General features: G+C 46.0%; 1 protein-coding gene across 1 annotated transcript in view; it reads left to right on the top strand.

Moving 5' to 3' along the window:
* Positions 1–22,027: 22,027 nt before the first annotated feature.
* AGPAT4 (1-acylglycerol-3-phosphate O-acyltransferase 4) overlaps positions 22,028–26,564 on the top strand; it is a 65,471-nt gene continuing 60,934 nt past the window's right edge. The window contains exon 1 of the mRNA XM_069488368.1: positions 22,028–22,205. Within this exon, the coding sequence (XP_069344469.1) occupies positions 22,028–22,205 (178 nt within the window). The remainder of the gene's footprint in view (positions 22,206–26,564) is intronic.

Raw genomic sequence — 26,564 nt, 5'->3', positions numbered from 1 at the left:
GCTGAACCATTGTTTGTCTTTAAGACAGTCTGGTCTTCAGCAGATGCCTGGCTCTGCTCCCCAGCGAATACCGCCTTCCTCAAACCCGTGCTTGGTGTAATGGGGTCCAGCTGTGTCCTGGGGCTGCAGAGCAGGCCTTGAGCTGCCTTTTCCTGATACTGGTTCCGCCTCGTGACACAGCGTCCCCATCTGTCCCTGCGGGAGGAGGAGTCGATGTGGCCTCAGCAGGTCAGAGAGTCCTTTAGTGAGAACCTGGAGACACGGCCCCCTCCTTCCCTTGCTCTCCTTGAGCAGCAACATAGCCTGGGGGCCTTTGGGGACTGGGAGTGGCAGTGTGGCCTGCAGAGGAGCAGGGCTGGGACACAGCCTAGGCCACCTCCTCGCTTTCTGTGGGCCCTCGATTTGCCGGGACCTGGGGCTCACTCCCTCTCGTGTGTGTTGTCCTGGCCCCAGGAGCCGGCCTGGCACGTCCTCTGTCCCAGCGAGTGTGGCCGTTGTTTCCTGGCCTGGGCAGCAGGGGGTGTGGGGTCAATGCCAACTTCTTAGCCAGGCACCTCACCCTGGGGCCGTTTTGTGGTATGCCGGGGCCTCCAGAGTACAGAATGAAGGCAACCGCCTTGCTCCAGTATCCGTTTTGCTGAAAGATCCAAGGGAAAAGACCTTTTCAAAAATTAAACAGGATTATGCTGTGACATAACATGCAAAGTTTATGTGACATTTTAGACAACATCTCGGAGGATTAGGGTATTTGGACAACTCTAGGATAAGCTATAGACCCCTCACTGTCAGAGCCTCCCCGCTGAAGGGAGTGTTTCTGCAGAAGTTTTTGAGAAGAAAGAGCTGCATGATCTCTAAGTAACTCTAAGGGGAAGGGTGGCTTCAAGGTCCTGCCCTCCCACCGTCCGTCCCCACGTGGTGAATCTAAGTGTTGGGGGTGGGGGGCAGGCGCGAGTGTCCCCTGAGATCATGCCTGCCTTTGCTATTTTTCCTTCCCTGTCTCTCTCCTCCTAGTGGTACCATTGATGGAGGGTTGCTGGGGTCTCTGTCTGTCCCTCGGCCTTCTCCTGCCTCCTTAGGAATGATCCTTTCTCGGGTTCGCCCCGGGCTGGCTCTGCTCTCTCTGATCCCTCCTCCTCTCCCTGTGCCCTGGTGTCTCCTCGGCGAGGAGCTGCTGCCTTAGCTCCCCTGCCCGGCTTCTACCGAGGTCTCCCACCACTGTTCTGTGGACAGTTACCCTCGTGTTCTCATAAAGGCTTCTCTGATGTGGGGTTGTCTTTTGAAATCTGAATAAAACATGCCTGTGAAATTTGCCAACTCCAGTCCTAACAAGCCCCGCTACATGCACCCATCCCTACCAGGGTCTCACACTGCCCAGGGGAACCGACGAATAACAGAACCTAAGCCTGCTGCGGGGAGTGGGAAGTGTGGGTGGGACTTTTTGTAGCAGACGGAAGAGGAGAACCCAGCATCCAACTGCCCCAATAAACCACTTTTTTTCCCCTTTACGGTAAGACGTTGGCAGAGAAAATCTGAGCTGTGCTCCTTGCCCAGGGACAAGCAAACCAAGTTTTATTTGAAATACTGGAGAATAATGAAGGATGGTGGGCTTGTTTTGTGTGCATGTGTGTATGCTTTTTTTAAAACCATGCTATTAAGCATGAATGTGATATGTCACTTGACCCAACATTTCACAGAAATCATCTGGAAATGGAAATAGTGCTGTCAGATTATTTAGGTGCTGTGAGATCTGCACATAAGTGTGACTTTCTATTCCAATGAAATTCATTTTGGAATATGCATGTGCTGCAGGGCAGAGGGATGGGCATTATGGGGTGGGGCCTGCTGAGAGTTAGAAAAGAGACTCTGACCACAGACGTTCACTGTCTGATTCCGGTTAAGCCAAGTATGCTAAAATATATCACCCCTTTAGGAGACGGTATCATCCACATCTGGGGGGACAGACTCAACCAAGTGGAACATAGCCCCAAATCTGAAGTATGAGGTGAGCAAAATTATTGTTACATGCCTGTGTACTTTATTAGACTTGATTTTACCCTGAACCTATGTACGCAGCTAAATGCTAAAATTACTGACTTAAGCTTGGTTGTCTACTTCCCCAGTAAATACTGGGAAAGCAGTGATCTATAGCAAGGGAGGAGGAGAAAGAACAGTCAATGAAAAGATTGGTGGTCGTTGAGGCTCCCACAGAGTCCAGCAGGAGGAGGGTCCTGAATTGTCCTTGGCATGTCCATCCTGCTCTGCTTACTAAGGCAGGAAAGTCGGAATGACACTTGGAAAGGTCACCATCAAAACCAAGTTTTGTTTCCTTTATCATTTGGTAATTTAAGCTACAGATTTTAACTTTCCAGACGATTCTTTCATTCAAAATACTTTGTTCCTGCACTCACACAGGAGGAAGGAGATGGCTGTGGGTGACAGTCCCGGTGGGCTGGCGGCCGCCCCTGCGGTAGCCTCCTTCCCAGGGAGCTGTGCTCTGAGCTGGCTTCGAAGCACAGAAGTGCAGTGTCTTGGAGCATCTATTCCCCGTTTAGTTCCTGACCATGACTAAAAGGGAAGGAATGGGGAGGTTAACCACAGGAAGTAACAGTGAGCTAGACTGGAGCTGACCGAGGGAGGGTTTGGCAGCCTGAGTACTCGGGGTCCTGGGAGGCACACCTGGTGTGTGAAGGGTCGACGCGGCTGGCGTGGGCTGCCCCCGCTGCCCTCGCTCAGGTCCCAGCAGCAGAGTGATACCTGTGCTCTCGCCCTCGCCTGCGTGAGAATCACCTGCGAGCATTTTAAAACGACCTGCCTGGGCCCCACCTTGGACCAGCTGAGTCACATTCGTTGGTTTATTTTTTGTTTTTGTAAGTTTCCCAAATGATTCTGATGAGATGGGAAGAGTGGAACCACAGGACGGAAGGAAGGGTGGCTGGGGAGAAGGTGGTGACTTTGACAAAAGGAAAACCAGAGCCGGGACAAAGGCATGGGTGGTGGCCGTGGCCATGGTCGTGGTGGTGGTGACAGCCACATTTAAGATTACGTACCGAGCAAGGTTCTAGGAATAATCCTCCTGATAGACAACCCCTGACGTGGTAGCAGTATCTCCATCTCACAGATGAGGAGACCGAGGCTAAGTGGCTTTCCCAGGGTGGCATGGCCATGCCGGCAGACCCGTTCTTTGGCTCTGACATCCCTGCTCCAGTGTGCAGGTTGGTGCCTTTGCACTGGCAGCCTCTCGCTGTGCGCAGCTCAGCGCTTATGGTGCATGTTGTAAGAACGCAGCAAGAAGCTAAAGGTCTCCTTGTAATTAAAAGGAAAACAGAGGACAAAACCAGGTACAGGAAATCCCCGCATCCCTGATTTTGTAATTTCCTAACACCTCTTAGATTTTTTTTTTTTTTTTTTTTTTTTTTTTTCCTGGTTTGGTGGAAAGCTCTGGTAGAGTCTGGAATGCTCTATTGTCTCTGACCAACATATATTCCTAGAAAAGAGGTAGGGGTAAATTGCAAGTTTTCCCACATCCAACGTAGCTTAGTAACGTTACATGATTAGCAGGCTGGAGGAAGGTGAGATGTCCCGCCTTTCTGAACTAATTTGCTAATGACGATGCCTCGATCTGAAGGCACCGTAGCAGCTGTGTCCTGTCAGGCGGTCACGTTACTAATGAGCCACAGCCGGGCATTTCTCTGGAACAGTGTGGTGGACGTGACCAATCATTCAGCTCATCATTTTATGAATATTCATTAACTGGCGTGGGTACAATGATGAAAAACATAGCTCCGAAGGAATCCAGCCTCGTGGGAAGGCAGGTACACAGGAAGGGAGGTGACACTGGTCAGTGTCACACGGCCTAGGTACTGTGCTGAGAGTCTTCTGTGTCATTTCATCACACGATGGTTAAATTCTATGATAGTGAACTTAGCAGTCAATATGGAAATGGCCGGGAGAAGTCGGGGAAAGATGCGCCTGACCGTTTGGGGGAGGCAGGGAGATGGTGCAGACTCGGGCAGGGTTTGGGGGGAAAAGGCACATTTGGCGAGTCAGCAATGGGAGAAAGGTGGGGGGAGGGCCTCGGGCAGGTGGGACGGGGCGCGTGGGCTCAGGGCAGGACAGTGAGCCCTGCTCAGGACAGTTCCAGGAGTTAAGGCTCAGTGAGGTGTGTGCTCCTGCCTGAGACTCTCCTGACGTCCGCCCTGCCCCATGCAGCCAGGTGCCCTAAGCCTCGCTGCTTACTTTCAAAACACGCTGCACTTTCCCGGGGAGTGGCAGGTGGTCTCCGATTTGGAACTGGAATTTCTTATTGTGCTTTCTTGTGGTGGAGCAAGCTCCTTGGGAGTGTCCATTCCCCACGATGGCACCTTGATAAATAAATACCTGTTGAAGGAAGGAAAGGCGTCTTCTGAGGAAGGGGCCAGTAGAAGGTGGAGCCCCCCACACTTGTGGTGGGAGCGGTGGCCTGTCCCTCATCCTGGCAGCTCAGCTGAGGCCTGAACTGCATCAGAGCCACAAACCGCCTGCATGGTGCTGTTTTGGGTTGTGAAAGTGGTGTGCAGCTCAATGCCAGTGTATCCCCAGCCCCAGGGAGTGCAGCCAAGTGCGTGCGAGGGTCAGCCCAGCACGGCTCTGTACAGGCTGGCAGCGGGTGCAAGAAACCATGCGATTCACCGGTGAACTCGCCACGCGCCCGTGGTTTAGCTGACCCGTACGTTCAACTGAGCTAGCTGCCGATGTGTTTTTAAACAATGGACCCTTTTTCATATTACTCTCATATACTTTCTGGCGATTGTTAAATGTCTTCCATGGTGTGGATATGACACGTCTTGTGTATTCATTCACCGGGTGATGGATATTTGGAATTTTTCAGCATTCATGTAATTTTAAGTTTACTACTTTTATTCCTGATCCAAACTACACGTTTGCAACAAGTGCTGTTTTCCTTCCTGCTCTACCCCCATCCCCAACCTCCCACTGAGGGGACAGGAAGGTTCCTAATAAGGGCTTAGGGACACACAAGGACAGCTGTCTCTCGTCCCTGCTGGCCAGGGTAGCAGGTCCATGAGAAGAGAGCAAAAGTGTTTGAAATTTGATGCTGGAGGTTGACTTTCGGGAAAGTAGAAATTCTCCCAGACCTGAAACTGGAGAGAAGGGCACAGAAACTCTTGACTTCTGTCTCACTGGCTCATCTGTCTCCTACCTAGAATAGGTGACAATGTCAGCGTTGCCAACATGATGAACCCAATTTCTTTGCTTTCAATTATTTATCTTCCCACTGATTTCATTAATTAATGAAGCTTTTGGCAATCCACCAAATTTCATTCACAAGCTCTTCTCTTTGGTGTCTGCGGGGGCAGGTGAGCCCACCCCCGTCTCTGCCTCCCCCAGCCTGCTCCAGGGAAGGTTTGCCAGTCCCGCTCTGCCCGGCTATAGAAGGAGCTAAATTCCTGGCACTAGTGTCATTTCTCTCACATATTTGAGCCCTGAAATTTCATCCGAATTTAATCACAGTCTGCTGCAGCAAATATGGTCACCTGTGACACACGCTAGGGAGCAGTGCTGACGGGAACACGTGTCGGTGGAGTGTTTAATCTCAGGATTTCAGAAGCAGCCTTACATGAGGGGAAAAAGTCTCTGGTCCACTGAGGATTTTCTCTGGATCTTATGCACAAAGCCTAATTCTTCTAGATGGTGGCATAGCTGCGGCTGGCGTGCATGCCGACGGATGGCTTCCCTGTGCTCTTTTAGGCTGCCGGGAAACCTTATGGTGTTAGCCAGTTCTGCACATCCTTAGGGTCAAGGGTGAGGTCAAGTCCGGCTTTTATTTACCGCCTAGTCTCACAGAGATCGTATCAGTTTAGGAGGGTCCATTTTACTTCCCCAAAGTGCGGTCCTTGCGTGAACACCCTCCCCTGTGCCCTGGCCGAGGGCGGAGTGTCTTCTCCTTGCAGTCTGGGACTCCCCGAGTCGTCCTCTCTGCTCCAGGGACTCGCTCGTTTCCTCCTCCCATGCCGTGACGTGTGGGCAGATTACTGTGTGAACTGAAAGCTGCTGTGTGTATCTTGTCTTCTGTGGGGCCGGTGTTTTTTTCCTTGTTTGCTTTTCAAAACAGCTTTATTAAGATATGATTTACATACTGTACAATTCACCCATTTAAAGTGTACAGTTCAGTGGCATTTAGTGTATTCACAGCTGTGCAACCATCACCACTACCTACTTTCAGAACGTTTTCATCACCTCAAATAGAAACCCCTTACCCACCAGCTCACTCCCCACCCCCACCCCTCCAGCCCAGGCAGCCACTGGTCTGCTTTCCGTCTCCGTGGCTTGGCCTATTCTGAGCCTTTCGTATAAACAGAATCGTACAGTCTGTGGTCTTCTGTGACTGGTTTCTTTCACTTAATGTTTTTGAGGTTCATCCGTGTTGTCACATGTCTCAGCAATTCATTATTCTTTGTGGCTGAGTACTATTCCATTTTATGGATATACTACATTGTGTTTATGTATCAGTCGATGAACATTTGGGCTGCATCCACCTTTGGCTCTTACAAATAATGCTGCTGTGAACACGCGTGTACAAGTTCTTGTGCGGACATGTGTTTTCATTTCTCTTGAGTTCCTGGGTCACGTGGTAACTGTAATATCTGAGGAACTACGGCTGAGTGTTTTTCATTCCCTTCCCAAAAAATTGCCTGAGGCTAAGGAAGCAGGGATATTTTGTGTCTCAGACTTTCAAATCCAAGGTTCTTTGCTGTTCAGACCTGTGACAAATTGTTACTACAGAATTAATGAAGGGGAACTTTAGGCGTGAGATACCATAGGGATGAATGAAGTAACTGTCAGAAGGGCTGTTGGTCCCACCCGTAATCCTGTAGTGGCGATTGCACAGCCCATCCGGCCTTAGCGTCTCTGCTCTAGGAGGGCCGTGGAACGTGAGCTGGCTCTGCACTGCCCTCAGCATGGTAGGAACCGTTTGCTGGGCGAGCTCTGCAGTTGGAGGCCTTTTCTTAACATCGTTAGGGCGCTGGCTCTTTTGAGCCTAGGCATCGTATTTCCAGAGCTCTCCTTTCTTGCCAGGATTTGCTTTCTTAGAAACTAGGAAGTCCTGTGGAGAGAATTATCTGAAATGAAAATGCACTTGCTGTTAGTATTGAATCCATTTTGTCTTCTCTCATTTGAGTCAGTATTTGCTGATCTTTAAGAAATGAATTACTGTTCGAGTTAAGCTTAGATCCGAGGATTAAAGGAATAAGTCATATGTCGCCTTAGTAAACCTAAGGATTTGCTAAACCATGCTTCGTCCCATGGGAAGGACCAAATGAAATGGTACCCTGAGGATTCGTATGAATATGTTTTTCCTCTACTCCCCGATACTTAGTTACCTCTTACTGTGAATGGAGGAAAGACGGGGAGGTAAGAACCATAACCATGAAAAAAGGTACCAGTGGCGCAAGTAGATGCTCCATAAATATTAGTTGAAAGAAGTGTGTGTGTGTGTGTGTGTGTGTATACACATATAAATCACTTTACTTTTTTAGCATTTCTAATCAATCATCCTATATCATTCCCTCAGTAGTTTTGTGAGTTAGGTTGATGGGAGTGACAGAGGAGGAAACTGAGGCTCCGAGAAGGTAGGAGCCTGAACAAGTTAGTGACCAAACAAAACATGCCATAGAACTTCCCTAAACCTCCTTTTCCTTAGCTGTAAAATGGGTACACTAATAAATCACAGAGCTTTTTCAGTATCAAATGATATATATTAACATATATAATCTGAAAAAGTGCAGTGTAAAAGTTTAAGCTTTTTATTAAATTTAAAGATATTGATCAAGTGGCAAATACTTTTGGTAGAACGATTAGAAAATACAGGTAAGCATAAAGAAGAAAATGAATATTTCCCATTATCTCACCCAAAACAGCCACCTGGAGTGTTAACTGTTCAATCATTTTGAAAAGCAATTTGTTAATAACATATAGTAAAATTGGAGGTGTGCATGCCAGAATGATGCAGCAGTTCTATTTACTGTTCATCATTGCATTGTCTATAACAGTGAAAAAATTTGGAAATAACCTAAATGCCCATCAGTATGGGAATAAATTACTTTTTGGTGTGGTCTTCTGAAAGAATACTCTTTTTGCAATTAAAATGAGTGAAATAAGATGTATAAAATTTTAAAAATACAGTGTTGAATGTAGAAGGAAAATTACAAAAGGATTCAAACATTATGAATTGTTTGTGAATACATATACATAAAGTAAAAGAATAAAAACAGAAGGAAAAACACACCAATTTGAAATTAAGGGGTGGCTTCAATATCTATAATATCTTATTTTTTTAAAAAATGAAGCAAACATGACTAGATATCAGTTTGGTAAAACACATTATATGTTTTGTATATTTAAAATATTTCAGACATTTAAAGAAAGAAAATGTTCGATGACTTAGCATCCAGGCTACTTCCTCAGTACAGAGATATACTAATTTTTTTTGTCTTATAAAGTTGGCTCATACTATATTTGTTTCTGTTGACTCTAGATATTGTAAACATTTTTTTCTGTCACTAAATACACTGCCTCATAGTTGTTTTTCCTGGTCCTCCTAAGCCACTCTGTTCCAACTTAATTATATTCTCAGAGAAGAATGTTTAAAAGAAAAATTCCTGGGGCCTCTTTTTAAATTTTTATAATTGTTCTCTATTTATTCATTTATAATATATTTGACACCTGAAGGAACTCATACCCTAAAAGCGGAGGGGGAATTAAAATATAGTCAAGACACACAGAATCCATTTGGTTTGTTGGGGAATTCCCCAAAGTTTGGGCATGCACAACATGAAACTTTTATTTACTTTTACCAAAAATAACTTAATCAAACAGATGTCTGGTTGGAAAGAGGACTCTCCCATTCTCATTGCAAGAACCCAGTCGCTGACTGCCCTTTGGCGCCTCAGTTTCCCCGTGTCCTGGGCGGGGACGCTCCAGAGGAAAGCGGTCCAGGGGCGTCTTGCGGCTGTGCCCTGCTGGCCCACTGCTCCAGGCATTCCTGTCCCCGGGTGTGGAAGGGCTCCCGTGCCCTCATCTCTAACTAGTGATGTGTCCCTTTAAGAAATCTAAACTGCTGCCCCCTCTGCCCTTTTTTCTCTGGAAGAAACCATCCTATTGGTAGATTTGTAAACTACTGGAGCCAGCAATGCCCTTATGAGTATCCAGAGCACTGCTCCCATCTTGAGTGGGAAAAGTAAGTCCTGGGAAGGGAAGTGGCCTCAGCATCCCTCGGTGACCCTTGTTCCCACCTGAGAACACGTTGAGCTGCTCACAGAAGTCCCAAGGCACAGCTGCCCTGGGGCCTGTGGGCCTTTAACCAGTGCCCAGACAGCTGATCTGTAATGCAGGGTCACAGTCTGCCACCTCTGGGCGAGGAGCTAGCCGTCAGGTGGCAGGGCCAGGAGCACAGGGCAAAGGGGGACAGCGCCCTTGGAGCTGGGGCGCTGGGAGTTGAGCAGAGCCCCTCCTGTGTCCCTGACTGCGTGAGTGAGGCCCTGGCTGTCGGCTTTCTCATCTGTGAAACGGGCAGTTGGAGTCCTGAGCCCTTGCAGTTCACTTCTCCTCTGTTTATCAGTATTTAACATATGAAATTGCAGGATGAATTCATGGGGTAGGGAAGGGTCTTTCAGTAACTGCCTTGGATACAGCGGGTTAAATATTATTTGGAAATAAATCCCTTTAGATCCTCTCAGAGCATTGTAACCAAAAATAAATGTCCGATCAAATAGCTAAAAGTAAAATTTACTATAGAAAAAGACCTTACGTCATAATAATTTAAAGCTCCAATAAGCTAAAAATAAAAGCAAACAAACTGGAAAAAAACTGGTGGCTCTAAGTGGAATAGGTGAGATGTTACTCTATTTGATATACCAAGAGCTCATGCAAATCAATATGTAAAAGATAAATAAGCAATAAATAAAATAGAAAAGTCATGAAGGAAAAAGGAAAGGTTTAATAAAGGTTGAAAATTTGCAGCTTCATGGCCCTTCAAAAATACAATTGAAAACAAATGAGACACAACTTTTAGTGTATGAAGAGCTAGTTTCATTTTTTTTGTTGTTGTTTTTTAAATAAGAATTCTTATTGCTGACAAACATGTAGTGAAATGGGTATCTATATATATATTGCTGGTAAGAACGTAAATAGCTACAAACATTCTAAAAAGCAAATAGGCAATATTCACCAGATACCTTAAAATGTTTGTTTCTGGGACCCAGAAATCCTGTTTCTGGAAATTTATTCTAAAGCACCCAAAATTCAGAAAAAACAAAAACAAAAAATTCTATGCCCAGAATTGTTAATCACTGAATTATTTATTCTTAAAAAACAAAAAGAAAAAAGCCTAATATACAATAACAAGTCAATAAGATAATGATTGTGATATATCCAATATAACTACTAGAAAGATATTTACGTTCTAATAAGGAAGTTGAGTATGATCTCACTTTAACAGTTAAAAAAAAATGGGCATATAAAATTGATTTAACATAAAATCTCAATTACTGTATACTTTATTTTATTTATTTATTTTTTTTTGAGACAGAGTCTCACTCTGTTGCCCGGGCTAGAGTGAGTGCCGTGGCTTCAGCCTAGCTCACAGCAACCTCAAACTCCTGGGCTCAAGCGATCCTCCTGCCTCAGCCTCCCGAGTAGCTGGGACTACAGGCATGCACCACCATGCCCGGCTAATTTTTTGTATATATATTTTAGTTGTCCATATAATTTCTTTCTATTTTTAGTAGAGACGGGGTCTCACTCTTGCTCAGGCTGGTCTCGAACTCCTGACCTCGAGCGATCCACCCTCCTCGGCCTCCCAGTGTGCTAGGATTACAGGCGTGAGCCACCGCGCCCGGCCCATCAATTACTGTATACTTTAAAAAAGCCTCTGCAATGGTTTTATCTAGCAACGGAAAAAACAAGCTTTGTGTATTCACCAAAGAATAGAAGAAAATAAACCAAAATATTGTCGGGGGCTGTTCTACATTTTAGAACTTTACAAACTTTTTATAATAAAATACTGTTATATTAGGGGAAAATGACCTTTCAAAAAATTCCTAACTTTGGGTAAGTGGCTTACACAGTGTACTTCACTTCAACAAATTTATATTTTGATAGAAGATCCCTTGTTTAAAAAAAAAGTCAACTCTGTGTTCCTCAACCAACATCTTAGTTCCCCTACAGGGGTTTAAATAGACAATCTGCTTTTATTTTAGTTGTTTCATTCGTGTCAGTTTGATATAGCAGTCCCCAACCTTTTTGGCACCAGGGACCAGTTTCACCGAAGACAAATTTTCCACGGATGGGGGTGGGGGGAAGGAGGGGCTCAGGTGGGGAGGGAAGCGGCTGTAGATGAAGCTTCACTAGCCCCCTCCCCTCCGGGGGTTGGAGACCACAGGTTTAATGTATGGATGGCCTCATGGGTTTCAGTGTTGATGGGAAGAAAACTGTGTGCTGCTTCCACAATGAGACGGTTTAAAGAGCAATCGTGGGGTTTATCTGCGTGGATTTTGCAGGGAGAATAAATCGGTGGGTCATCTGCCCTGTGCTTAACGTAATGGGAAAGAAACCTGGGATCTGTCAGTTGACGCTTTACTTTTGCAATGTTTTTAACAACTGAGACTTACCAGTATGTGGATTAAATTAGGTCGTCTAGAGATTCAGCGTTTATTGAGCATCTGTGTTTTCTGTAAGAGGTGTAGAGGTGGGAGTCCACCCAGAGCCGGGATATATCACTCAGTAAGCACTTTGGTTTATTGGGCATGGTACTTACCATTTAAAACTCGGAGAGGGGCTCGGTAGGGATCCCCTGTGCGTGTGCTTAGTCTAATGCAATGGCATGTTTAAAGCTATAACTTAAAGAGGGATCAATGAATTTTTAACTGAATGAATGGGTATCTCCATGGACAGACAGCCTAATGAGTGAATAAACTTACCAATGCATAAATGAACGCATGCATGAATTAAAGAACCCTGTCCTGAGTTCTACTTAGAAATTGGATAGAACCTCACTGCTTCCCCGAGCATCTTTTGCCCCAGAGCTTGATGGCTGAAGACAGACGAGAAAGGGAGAGAGGCGGCCTGGCCGCAGTTTGATCACTGCTGTTCTTAATGAAACTCTTCGAGGAACAGCCAGTCCATAATGATCCCCAGAGCATTGTTCACATCTGAGTACTTCAGTATTCCTGTGGCCATATTTCAGAGCTATCTAGAAACAAGGAGACTGTAAGTCAAACTTATTTTGGGTACTCACAGCCAGCAATTCTGTCTTCAATAAATGATTCATGTCAGAAAAGCATTTAAGTGCATTTGTTTTCTAATAAGTTTCTCTTCAGGTCCATTATGCATGAATCACGTTGGGGAAATTGCCTGGGCTCGCTTGGCATCCTTTATGAAAATCAAAGAAATGAAAGATTTAAAATCTGGCCATATTGATCTCCCACCTTCCCCACAACTTTTACCAGAAAACAGATTGGCAGCTACAGCATCTCCAAGAACTCCAGGGGTCAAGGACACTTTGCAGACAGTGAGGAGCACAGAGAGGGATGCACCAGAGAGAAAAGAGCCTAGTTATTGGTGTCTGAGAAGAAAAAGAATGGCCACTTGCTGATCTCCTCCAAAGCTAGCGCCTCTGAGCTATCCCTCGCTGAATCATCCCACTTAAAGTGAGCTCCTGTGAGCATGACAAGCCAGCAGAGGTGTCCTGCAAGCTCTGCTCCTCACGAGCCCACGTGATTTAATGCCATGTCATTCTCCACGAAGCAGAAGCGCCACGGTTGACAGCATGTGGACACGTGGCCCCACTCCAGTTTCCTAAGCATCTGCCCTGCAGACCCCTGGCCTCACTGAGATCTCCTACCATCCTTGTGGGGTGGGTGTCATTATTCCCCACTGACAGGTGAGGAAGCTGAGCTCTTTAGAGGCTAAGTGACCAAGCTGATGAGGACACACACGAGTCACCTCTGATTCCCTGACTCTGAATACCGGGTCCCTCCTCTTCACGTGTTTACTCAATTGCTAGAGCAGTGGCAATTTCTAGGTTCCAAGAAGGTTTCTAGCCAAGTTGGTACAGGCCAGTGCAAAATAAGTTCCCAGTTGATTCCGTGCCTTCTGGCATGTGTTTGCACAAAGTTAGCTGTTGTTTAGAAGAGCTTCTCTTACCCATGTGGTTTTGTTACATGGCCTTTAAGCTCGGTGTTTGCACAAAGTTAGCTGTTGTTTAGAAGAGCTTCTCTTACCCATGTGGTTTTGTTACATGGCCTTTAAGCTCGGGTTACTATCACTCCGCATCTTCTTGGCCTCATGAGATAGCTTATCTCTGACACTGGGAACCCCCCAGGTCTCGGGGGTTGGCCTGTTCATCTGTGGCTGGTGATCTCTGCTGGTTAGGGGCTTATGCTCATGTGGCCAAAGACAGTGTTTCATCCTGTGCAAAATGGGGCAGTTGACCCAGGCGGACTAGGGGGGCTGAGCCAGAATGAAGGGAGAGATTTGTGTAACCTTTCCAGCTTTCCTGGACAGGTGATGCCAGAGAATAGGTCTGGCCATCTCCGTCTGGCGGTTGGGTAGATCATCTCACTGTTTCCTGGCCCATCTGTTCACAGCATCAAAATGTAAGGTGGTTTGGCCATATTGTAGCCTGCTTAAAGGTTATAGAGCTTCGAAATACTGAATAATACCAAATAGATTATGGTTCTAACTCTTTCCCCAATGGGTATTAAAAATGAGAGTGCTAAATAATAAAATATGGTTAAGGGAATTTCCAGAGTTTTTAGTTTTGCCATAAGTCTTAATTTTCAAGGCTTTTTATTGTTTTTGTTTTATTTTGAAATGCTAAAGATCAGATTTTATTTAAAAAAATCTTTTTGGGTGCCCTGATTTGCTGGTGCCCTAAGAACACGCCTGTCTGCGCTGGTAGGTCAGCCTCGCCCCTGCCCAGAAGTCTCCCTGCTTCCTCGCAAGCGACAGACACACTTTGATCTACCTATTCTTCGTGTGTTCCGTATCTGTCAGAATTGCGTCCTCAGCTCCTTGCTGTAAGGCGCTGTGAGATCAGGAAAACACAGGTGCATTCAAAGAGCACCACAGCGGTGATGGTCTCCGTCTCATCAGTCCCAGTCCATATTTCTCTTCCACAAGGTAAAAACAAGGCCCATGTTGTATATGCAACTCGTTTCTTCAATGAGATGTGGGTAGAGAATTAAAAGTTATTACCCATTATTATGAAGAGAGCCTCAAAACCAATGAATTTGAACTACCCTCCTTTGGGATGGGAATAAGGACATAATTATTTCACTAAAACTTGTGAGTGGGCTTTGAGGGTCCTAGGCGTCCCTTCAGCTTGGGGTCATCCTAGTAAGGAAAGCTCGTGCACAGCTGATTTGGGGGGCCGTGGAGAAGCTGTGTCGGGAGGAGACAGACCCCCCAGGCAGCCCAGGAGTGGGGCAGGGACTGAGATTGAGGGTCCTTCACATTGGCTGTCTGCTGGGTGCTTTCTGCCTATTCGTGTGTTTAATTGTCACAATGGTCCTGGGAGGTAGGGGTTACGACCTCTGTTAACAGATGCAGAAACTGAGGCTGAGAGATAGATGTTAAGCTACTTGCCCCAGATCACACAGTTAGGACGTGAGGCTTCTCCACACAGACTTTGGCCACGTGGCTTTGTCTCCCACACTGGCTGCCAGTCCTGACCGCGTCACCGTGGTGACGGTGGGAGTAGAGTAGGAGGCGGTTTATATACCGAATACGCTTTTCGTTTTTAGTGGCAAACACCTCACTCCTGATCCTGTCGGCCCAGGGCTGGGTCTCAGGCTGTCCCTCTTCGACGTGCCCCGGGCCTGGCTGCGCCTCAGACACCTCGGCCTCCATGTGGTTTCAGCCTTTTCAGGTCTGTTAGGAACAGATGGCCAACCATCTGACAACCGCGATGATGATGATGATGATGATGAAGATCACAATAATTTCCATTCACCTTACATCCTGCTTTCCTTCCACATGTGAAAAAGTTTCATTATTAGTTGGAATATACCCATTTAAAGCAGAAATGTGGATGTTTCCTCATTTGGAAGATTAATTTTTCTCATTTCATTTTAGTTTTGGGTTTCCAGATATTGGATTTTTTATCAGGACTTGACAGAATTTTTTTGAAACTTCCATAGGTTAGACATAATTTTAAAATATTCCTTCCACTGAATATCTTTTAAATGAGCTCACACATTCTTGGTTGTTGGAAATGCATCTAGCTAGCTGGCACCCTTAGACTGTGCACCAACGCCAAGGTCAGCGTCCTCCAGCCCCAGTGACCCTGGGGAGAGCTGGACTGGGGTGCGGAGGTGGTGGCCTTCCGCCTGGAGGGAGGCTGTGACTGGGCTCTCCAGGACTGGCTGGCAGAGGGCAGTAGCTTAAAAACTTGAGATCACCCCAGCCATCAAAAACGGACCATGAGCTGAAAGGTGGAAGGGTCCCATGAAGGCTGAGGTTCTTGGGGAAGTCTATTGTCGCGTGGGCAGGATTAACCGTGGTCTAGGCATGGCCCCCACCTTTACTCTCTGTTTGTCCGTGCATGTTACCTAGTCTAATTAGACATCAGTTTCCCCATTTATGATATGAGGATGACAATACCGTCCATGGTGGGTTTTGTGACAATTAGATGATGTATGCCAAACATTTATTATATTGATCCTGCTGCCCTGGTTACTGTTCAGAAAATCTGTGATGTTTAACTGTAAATATTTCCATCTCATAGAAATTAAAGCTACAGAAGGCCTTGGAGAATACCTAATTTCATTTCCTTCCATCTTTATTCCTTCTCCTGATAGAAAAAGTTACCAAGGTTATCCGTCTGTGTTTTTGCCTCTGCGTCTTGGTTTCCTTAAATTAGATATAAAAGCTCTTTAGAATTTTGTTTTTCTCTCAGAAGCCACTCAAAGCTGTTAAATATGAACTTAGGTGCGTCAGTTTTCTGTAGACCTAATTTGTATCATCTTACAGTGGACTTTGGAGAGGGACTAAGGGTTATTTATTAGAGGACATAATGAAAAAGTTGAGTATGATTTATGGCTTCTTCAGAGTTCGGTTGGTTTTAATGGACACCGTGTACTGTACGGGGATCTTGGACAAAGGACTGTTCTATGAAATTTTAAAATAAGCTAATTTTATATAGGCTTCTGTCAAACCATTAGACAATGATGATTTTTTAATTGAGGAATATTTTAGTTAGAGATGGTCCCAAAGACAGTTAAATTTGGTCTAGAGAATTTTCTCTCCTGTTTTGTTTTGGGCCTTAGGCCAACTTAACTCCAAGGAATCCACCAGCCAGACTCAGCCTTGTTTGTCAGGACTAAGCTAAGTAGCTTCCTCAGAGTTCCGCAGGTCAGTTGCTGCCCTCGTGGGGACTTTGGCTAAGTTCACTACACCTAAAGTAGAGCCAGCAATCGGAATGTTCTACACCCAGGACAGCGCCGCCCTCCTTTCTCCTGGGACTGTGTCCACTCCCTTTCCCCTAGGGTGAGGGCACTGTTGTCCCCAGGCATCCTCTGCCCTGCAGACCAAAGATAGTGGTCCAGGAACAGAATTCGCCAGCTTTCCGCACGTTAGCTGTGCTGCAGTCTCTGCCAGCCCCTGAAGTTTTTCTTTTATTCCTCTGGGCAACTAGACCTGCTTGGGAACCTTCTCAGTAGTTGGGAGTTGGGGAACAGAGGACCTGGGTTCCTTAATCACTACTGAGGAAGAATGCACTGGAATGAAGGAAAAAGCCTGCCTTGGGAGGGCATCAGTTTGGAAGGGATCTCAGAGCTCACCCAGCCAACGTCTTCCTAAAGATGAAGATGCGGAAGCTGTAGCCTTGGGCTTGGTCCCGGCTTCAGGTGGACTGACTTCCATATGTGTCTCTGGGTGTACAAAGATAACTGCTATTACTGTTTTCTCCCAGTTTTTTTCCTATACTTGATTTTAGAGTTGCAGTTAATCTTCCTATATAATTTTGTACCCTTTGTCACTTAACATCATAATGAAAATTTATCCATTTTACTGCAAACCTGTTATAGTAACACTTCATTCCTTTGGATGGGTCTCTCATAATTCACTTTTTCCCCTCTCATGTCAGAAATGTAAATTTTTCTAATCTTTGGTGCTTACAAATAGTAGTTGTTGAATATCTTTATATATGGAGAATTTCCTAAAAGCTAATTTTGCCCTTAAGATAGATTTTCTGGAGTTGGTTTGCTAGCTCAGGCAGAGTGAGGGTGTGTGTCATAGTGCTCACTGGCAAGGCGGAGGGCGTTCGCACTCGCACGAGGCGGTGGGTCCTATTTTACCTCATCTCTCTAGAATGAGGTGTTACCATTCAAAAAAAACTAGTTTGGAATGTAAAAAATAGTATAAAAGAATTTGCATTTCTTTGATCTCTTTTTGTATGTCTTGTGAGCTGTCCTGGATTTTGAGGTCAAAAGAGCCTCAATAAGATGTTGTTTAGATTTTAATGATGATGCTAAATTGGGCACGAGTATTACTTCAGCATTTCTTCCTGGATTGATTTCTTTGGAAGAAGGAGTTTTGCTTCTTCTATAGCCATGACCTGGTTGAGTGCTGTAATATGAGTGAGAGAGAGAGAGAGAGAGAGTGTGTGTGTGTGTGTGTGTGTATGTGTATCTTTTAAAACACGCTAGTGACAGAGCTAATGCCATTCAGGTTTAGCCTCTCTTCCTGAGTGCGACTGAAGTTCATGCTTATTTAGTAGTTTCAGAATATTGAATAAGGCAGAATATATAAGTCTTAACTAGGGTTCTCTTATTTGTTGCCTAATGTAATGCCTTAAGCTGACAGCTCTGTGCGTGTATTTAGAGAATGCGGTTTGAATCCTCTCCTGGGTAGACTCTGAGCTTGCTTTTATTTGCTTATGTTTCCACCAACATAGGCTGGGCAGCATATGGTGCCATCTGCTTTCCACACGCATAACTCACTTCAGAAGCCCGGTAGACCGGCGGCCCTGCTGCTGTGTGTGCCCGGCTCTCGGTGTCAGTGGAACTTCATGTCACAAATGCCAACTCGAGAAAGCCACTGCCGCCGAGAGCCCTCGGCTGCTGGCCCTTGAGCGCGTTCTCGAGTCCACTTCCTCATCCGCCTGCTTTGGAAAGGTTATCGCGGAGTTGAGAAGGTAAAGCGTATGTGAGTTTTTGTGAATGTATCATTTTCCATTTCTGAGTCACTAGCAGAAAAGTATAGGTTAGAATGAAAACATACTGGGGCGGATGCTTTAACATGCTTGAAAGTAAAGTAAAGAAAATGTCAGGATCTAGGTGTGTAGTAAGAAGGAAAACTGAGCCGATGTATATATCTCATTGGCTTTTCTAGAAACGCCAAAGTAATATATCTTAGCTGCTCCCTCTTTGCCTTCTTAGTTTCTTGCAAATGATAGAAAACGCCTTCCAATCCTTGGTGCCTTCTGTGCCAGGCATCGATCGGGTAAGCGTTTCAAATGCATTATTGTACTCGCTCCCACAACCACCTCGCGCTGGTGGCATTGTTCCGATTTCACAGAGGAGGAAACGGAGGGCCAAGTAAGTTAAGCAGCTGCCATGGCTGTAACGTGGCTGAGCTTGGATGTGTAGCCAGAACTGCCCGACTCTCTACATAAGCACCCTACAACTGTGCTGCGTCGCCCCGCGCAGATGACAGTGCCTGGACCCCAGGTGGCCTGGGCTGCCTTCACATTTCACAGCTTCTCTTGCCTTGCCGGCTGGGTTATCACTTTTCCGCTCTCTTTAATAGGACGTGCCAGCCCTTAGCCCTTTCTCGTCTCTTTAGCAAGCAGCGCTCTTCTTCCTCCCTCGGAGACGCGCAGGCGCCTGGCCCTCACTGCGCATGCCCATGTTCGACCACAGGTAACCTCCAGGTGGCCGAGACATGGGCTCCGTCCAGTCTGTGCCCAGAGTGGGCAGCTCTCATTCTCATCACAGAATAGGGTGATCAAACACAGAGAAGGAAAAAGAAATCACCCTTATACCTTCCTCCAGAATTTAGCGGTTATTAATAGGTAGCTGCGGACATAGAAATAGATGTGGATGTGAATGATATATATGCACACATTATTATTTTATAACGCAGAATCGGAATCATGCTTCTTTGTGAACTTTTTTTACTCAGTGTAGTCTAATATTCTCTAAAGGTCTACACTAGCTGACTTAACCCCTTTGTTACACTGTTGGCTCATAGTTACCGTCCCCCATGTGTGCAGCCCCAACGTTGCCCACATCCTTATATGAACAGCTTATTTTTTACACCCAAATGGTGCTGAAGGAGGCTCTCGCTGGCGTTCAGTAACCCCCACCTCAACGTTAACGACGATGACCTGTTTTTCAAACAGCTGTTAGACTTGTAGCCAACAGTTTTTCAATATGCTCTCAAGGACGGCCAGAGACTTTGTTGAATGATTAAATTCCAAATCTACTAAGCCATCAGTAGATTGGGAAATAAAGGTAATTTGGAATAAATTCTCCTAAACCTTTTGTGATTCCCAGTGACAACTGCTTTCTGCCCATGTTCAGAATGCTGGTTCGATGCAGCATTTAATCCCTGGCATCTCCCCTGTCAGTTGACTTCCTTTTCTTAGTGTTAAATCAGCAAAGCAAAGGATTTGTCAACTATTTTATAAATGCTAGACCCCAGAAACCTAGAGAAGAATCCAATTTTGTCTGGCCAGATTGTCTCCAAGCCGTGAGTGGCTAGTCCAGGGACAAGGAATAAACTTGCATGAATATTCAGCATCAAACCAAACCTGCTGCCGAGCTGTAAACTGGTGCAAATCACTGCCTTTTGTGTGGCTCCTGGAGTCCAGTGTGTGGAGGGCGAGCTGCCAGCTTAATGCCTGTTCCTTACAGGGAGACTGGGAGCGCTGAAACTAAGTAAGGAGTTTTACAACCTGGGAATATCCGTGGAAATGCCATGTGGGGAAGGCCAGAGATGTGGTGATTCAGACCTGCAGGGCCTGGATGGGTGCCATAGAGTGGAGCTTCTGGGACCTGAAGAATGGGGTGTCTCAGCTAAGCTGATTTCAGAGAAATCAGGCCAAGGGTCCCATTTCTCTCCTATCAGGAATGTGTAGGAATCTCGCAGACATGCAGCTGCCTTCCAGATGTGCCAGTGGGAACCTGCCACCCTCTGACTGTCCTTATGCCTGAGACCATCCTCCGAACCACCCAGCTGGCCCAGGAGCCAGTTTCATTTTACCTCTCTCAGCATCATTTGCGATTATGAACTTCACTGGAGGCTGCGCTGTCTTTTGCTCTTGGGGTAATTTCGGGGCTGCTGTACCAATAGGAGTTCTGAGTGCGGGAGAACCTCTCCCCACACCTCAGGAGCAGAACAGCCCAGACAGGCGAAGGAGAAAGAGCTTGGAGTTAAAGCTGGGCCCCACGGTCAGTCATCCATTGTGGCAACCTTAGGCCAGTCAGCTAACCCAGCAGTTGCCTGTTTCTTATTCTGAAAAGTGGGATGATAATACTCATCTCATGGTATTCATGGGAGCCTTAAAATGAGATAATATTTCTGAAACTATTACAGATGCTCCTTGATTTATGATGGAGTTACAGCCTGATAAACCCACTGTAAATTGAAAATACTGTAAGTGGAAAATGCATTTAATACACTCAACCAACCTCTACGGTAGCTTAGCTTAGCCTAACTGAAATGTGCTCAGAACACCTCCATTAGCCTCCAGTTGGGTAAAATCATCTAACGCAAAGCCTATTGTATAACAAAGTGCTGATATCTGATGTAATTTATTGAATACTGAAAGTGAAAAACAGAATGGTTGTGTGCGTACGCGGAGTTTCTGCCATGTTCACATAGCTTTTGCACCCTCATAAAGCTGAAAATCGTTAATTTGAACCATTGGAAGTCGGGGCATGGCTGTACGCAGGTCGCTCTTTTTTGCTGGTGTTATTGATAAAGAGTGTAACAAATCCAGGGTCCCACAGCCCTTACTGTCAGAGGTTTGTCCTGCAACGTGAGCTCTTCCTGGGATGTTCGCAAGGCTCTTGTGCTCGGAGGAAGCCAGTGCACTGCTCTGCAGCTGGCTTTTCCATGAGAGTGTTTGAAACTCCTGCTTTCACCTTTTTTCACAAAGAAAACCGTTTATTTCCCAAGCCATAAAGCCATTTCATTATTCCATTTGGATCTGGAGGCGGACATAGGACTGTGAGTGCTGCTGCTCTGTGTGTGTGGGGATTCTTTCTGATGGCAGAGGGGGCTTGGGGGTGGCGGGCCAGGGAGCAGCGGGGGTCGTTTCCTTACCTTCATAGTTAATTTGTGTGTTTACTGATACTCTCGAAGTTCAGCCCTTGTCTACCTTCATTAAATCATCCTACAAATACTTTTTAAAAATTAAGCTCCCACCTTGTGCCAACGACGCTTCTAAGGTGCTAGGGAGACGACGATCTTTAAGGTAATTGTCCTGGAGAGGTTGGCAGAGCAGGGGAGGAAAGTGAAGAATTCAATAGGCAGTAGCAGAGCGTGGTAAATGTCATACTAGTGCAGGGGGCTCTGGGACTGAGGCCCACCCCAGATGTGTCCCTGCCCTTCTCGCTCAGCCGCGGCTCAGTGGGGAGGCTGGAGAACCCTGGCTGAGCCTGTCACCTTCCAGACCTCAACTTCCTCATCTGTCATAAAAGTACCGACCTCTGAGGGTGTTGGGAGAATTAAAGGAAGGATTATTTGTGAAGGGCTTGGACTGTGCCCAACAGGAAGTAAGCACTATATCAGCGTTGGCTAAACAAAAATAAATCAATGAGTGTACAATGAGTTTAACCTCAAGTGTATGTTTGTCTTTGAGGAGCATTTTTTTCTGGTCTATAAAAGCATATCACATTTTTGGTAATGTTTAATATTGGTTTGTGTTTTAGACGCTTTCCTGAGTCCTGGATCTTTCTTCCTTCTGGAAATATTCTACTGCGGGTATTTATTTATTTTTGAATAAAGGCAACCACACATCATGGACCTCGTTGGATTGCTGAAGTCTCAGTTCCTGTGCCACCTGGTCTTCTGCTATGTGTTTATTGCCTCGGGGCTAATTATCAACACCATCCAGCTCTTTACGCTCGTGCTCTGGCCGATTAACAAGCAGCTCTTCAGGAAGATCAACTGCAGACTGTCCTATTGCATCTCAAGCCGTAAGATACTTACAATTCTGTATTTTCATCTTCATTGGGGATGTGTGTATCAGAATTACGGCTCTTGATATGGGTTCACCGGGCTTGTGTTGTATGCTAAGCTGTTTTTTGGTTTCGCTTGTTTTATGTTTGAAATGGCTATTTTTGTCCTTATTCTTCAAAAATTATTTTTTGAATGAGTAATGCCAATAGCACCAAACCCAGCAGGCACAGAGGGTAGACTGTAAAAAGTTAACATGCATTCTATCTCTGTTTCTCTAGTTTTCCTCCTCAAAAGCGATCAGTATTAATGATTTCTTGTTATCCTTATGGAAATAGTATATATATGTGGCTCTTATGTGTGTACATGTATGTGTGTGAATCTCCATGTACACACACATACATACGTGTATTTTTAAAAAACAAAATGGCAGTATACTATATTGTTCTCTTCCTTGTTTTTTTTTCCTTCAACTTTTTATTTTGAGATAATTGTAGATTTACATGCAGTTGTAAGAAATGCATAGAAATCCCATATACACTTCAGCCAGTTTCCCCGTTGTAGCATCTCACATAGCTGGAGTACAGTATTCCAACCCGAAAATTTACATTGGTACAATCCACCAACCCTAGTCAGATTTCTACCCTTGTGTACACTCGTTTGTGTGTATGTGTGTGTTTGTGTTTGATTATGCTAGGCTATTTTAAACATGACTAGTTCAACTGGCTTGAGTTTCAACAATTAAAACAGGTGAAATATGTCTCTCCCTGCCTTTCTTCTCCTCAATCCTCCCACCCCCATTTCCAACAGAGTGTTCTGTCACTTCCCAACCAAGAGAAGAATAACTGTAGTTGTTATTCTTAGAGTGACATCCTAGAGTGACAAAGCGGGTCTTGCATGTCCAGGTACCCATTACTGTACAAACAGCCCAGGCAGAGGTGCCTGTTTCTCAGCCACCATTGGTTCAAGGGTTATTTTCAAATAGATGATGCCTCAAACCACCAAACAAACAAACAAACAAACAAAAAAAAAATGAAATCGGTGCATTCTGAGGTCTTAGAGATGTGTTTTGTTGTTGCTGATGATTAACCTTTAGCCTATACCTACTCTCAAAAGAACACATAGTATATCATCAGCAATCATATATACGGATATGAATAGATTTCAAAATACGAGCTCTTTCAAATGAAACATCTAAAAAAATAGATTTAGATTATGTCAAGAATACACAATTATTAATTTTTTTTTTTTGGAGACGGAGTCTTGCTCTGTCACCTGGGCTAACTTCTGCGTCAGCCTCCCAGGAGCTGGGACTACAGGTGTGTGCCACCACACCTGGCTAATTTTTGTATTTTTTGTAGAGATGAGGGGTCTTGCTCTTGCTCAGGCTGGTCTTGAACTCCAGACCTCAAGTGATCCTCTTGCCTCGGCCTCCCAGAGTGCTAGGATTACAGGTGTGAGCCACCACGCCTGGCCCAAAATTATTAGTATTTTTTTGATGCCCTTTAAATAAAGCAATGAAATTTGAATTTCAGTCAAAATACAAGCTGTGTACAATTACCCAAATGGGTTACTGCTGATCCAATCAGTTCTTATTTGTTAAACTTCAAAATACTAACTTGGGGAAAAAATGACCACTGTTACTCACGATTTCTTTTGCCAACTCAGAAGTTGCAAATATGTCAGATACTGTTTCTTACATGGTTTGAGTGCAAGACCTACTGTATCTTATATTAGAATGCTTTACATAAATGTCTTGAAAATTTCTGTAAGATTATGAAGCTGAGTTATAACTGTAAAACAGGTGGTCTTTAATCCACCTGTCTGTGGCCTGTTGGGCACAGCCACCAGTGCAGTCCAGTGCTGTGTGAGGTACTTTGCCTTGTCATGTCCTTTAACATTCATCTCCTAGTGTGTAGCCTCTTCAGGGGTACAGAGAAAGGAAAAACGTGTCAGAGTGGGGCAGAGACAGTAGGAGATGACCTGGAATGGGAGCTGTAGCTATTTGAAGAGAGAAGGGTTCACATAATTGAGGGAAAGGAGATAGTTGACTGAGATTTACCTTATAATTTTAACCGTCTTTTTACCCTCCAGCAGTAGGTTTGTGTTTCAGCAGATTTTAAATTTATCAAAGCAGTGCTGATTGCACTTGTCGCTGAAACCTGCATTTATATGATAATTTTCATGCACCTATGGAGGTTCCAAAATCTGTCGGTTTGCAATGTGAAATCAATCCTGTGTGTTTGCAGTCATAAAACCCCTGTCCAAATTTCCAGCAGATGGTTAAGAATCGGGCTTCTCATGTGGAGTCAGGAAGTAGGAAATAAGATTTGGGATTGGAGTTCCTGAGAGTACTATGCTTTGGTTTTGGTTGGTGGTGAAGACATACTAAGGTGATGGCAGGATCATGCAGGTATTTTTCTGAGGATGTTTTAGCCTGCTCATCTCTGGTGGAAATGGAGACATGTAACAAATTCAGAAAGCAAGGTGGATTTTTACCTATCACAAATCGAATTATTTAGAACAAATTCCAAATGAAACTCAGTAATTAACATTAAACACCCAAGACAGCTGGCGGCTCAGTGCATGGCACTCAAAGGGCGAGCAGTCTAGTTTCACTGAAAGACCCAGAAGCACCTCCCTCCAGGAGCCTCCCATGGTGATCTGTGCCCATCCTGGAGGAAGGCTTCCATGGGTTGGGTCAGGCTGCAGCAGAGACATTTTATAACTACGTGGAGGGGGAAGAGAAGACTTCTCCTCCTCTAGAGGAGCAGTCCTGGCTCATGAAAGAGGACGTGGTAGAAGGGGAGGCTGAGCCGTCCTGGGCATGGCTCACAGGCACCTCATTGCCATGAGTCAGTTCACATTCGGGACCACACCCACCCTGTCCAGGTTTCTCCATTTGTGGTGTCCCTGGGGGTGTTAGGTAGCAGAGCTGTTCTCTTTTTCTCTTCCTTTCATAATACTTGTTCTAGGTAATTGACAGAGTTCCTCAGAGCCTGAATTGTTTCACGGCAACCAAAGACATGTGACAAGACAGAATATTCTGGAACCTTTGCTGGGCCACTGATCATCCGTAGGTGATGGTTCGGGGCAAGTCTGTAGCACCCATGGGAGACAGCAACGCAGCTTCCTGTGCTGTAACTCTCCTCCTCTCCCGCTAAGCTCAGACAGAAACTGCTCATGGGTTTAATTGTGTCTTCTGGCATATGAATCATTCTAAGCTTAGAAAATCAGCAGCATTCACCATTTGCAGCTGATTTTCTAAGGAAGAGGCAGAAAAAAATTGTTTCCTCGAGACACAGCCCCTCCATCACCCTGCTCACTTTTTACTAACAGAACTATGTCATCATCCCTTTGTAATTGAATATTTGTTAAGAGCTTGGTGTCGTACCAAGTGAGTTCAAAGCGGTCACCAGCCCTGGCATGGTAAGGTGCTCATGCAAAAGGCCACAGTGACACCAATGACAAATGAGACAAACGCAGCGAAAACAGCCTGGTTACCAGCAGGCCCCACCGAGCAGAGAATTCTAGTCGACTGGCAAGGACCCACCGCACGGATAACAACTTGAAAGTAATTTAATCTAGACGGCTGGCTTTAGGGGGTTGCTCTGTCTTATTTTTGCCTAGGTTTCGGGCAGGAAAGGCCAAGTCAGGCTGGCTTAGTGGGCCGCTCAGGGAGGGGAGGATGGGCCAGCGTCGTCTTTAAAGTGAAAGGAAGGAAGAAAGTTAGAAAAAGGGGGCGAAGGGTAGAATTTCATTACATTTCCACTGTACAGTATATGCCTGTTAATCTCTAGAGAAAGGTGGCCAAGACTGGCTGTTTTTTTCTTTTCCCCCTGACGTTGTGGGTTTAAAAAAAACAGAAAGATTAGGAGAAGCTATTAATGTCAAGGTTTAAAAAAAAAGAGAAAAGAAAAGAAAACAGGGGTGAGGCAGACCGCAGATGCTCTCAGGGCCCTGGGAAGGGCTGGTGAAATGAAAGAAAACGGAGAGGCCCCTTCCACGCGGCGCCCCCAGCCCCAGCCCGCTGTCCCCCCGGCCCGCTGTCCCCCCGGCCCGCTGCCCCCCCGGCCCGCTGCCCCCCCGGCCCGCTGCCCCCCCCCGGCCCGCTGCCCCCCCCGGCCCGCTGCCCCCCCCGGCCCGCTGCCCCCCCCGGCCCGCTGCCCCCCCAGCCCGCTGCCCCCCCCCGCCCGCTGTCCCCCCGGCCCGCTGCCCCCCCCGGCCCGCTGCCCCCCCCGGCCCGCTGTCCCCCCGGCCCGCTGTCCCCCCGGCCCGCTGCCCCCCCGGCCCGCTGCCCCCCCCCGCCCGCTGTCCCCCCGGCCCGCTGCCCCCCCAGCCCGCTGCCCCCCCCCGCCCGCTGTCCCCCCGGCCCGCTG

This window comes from Eulemur rufifrons, chromosome 15 (genome assembly GCF_041146395.1).
Source record: "Eulemur rufifrons isolate Redbay chromosome 15, OSU_ERuf_1, whole genome shotgun sequence".
Lineage (NCBI taxonomy): Eukaryota > Metazoa > Chordata > Mammalia > Primates > Lemuridae > Eulemur > Eulemur rufifrons.
This window is presented reverse-complemented; position numbering and strand designations above follow the sequence as displayed.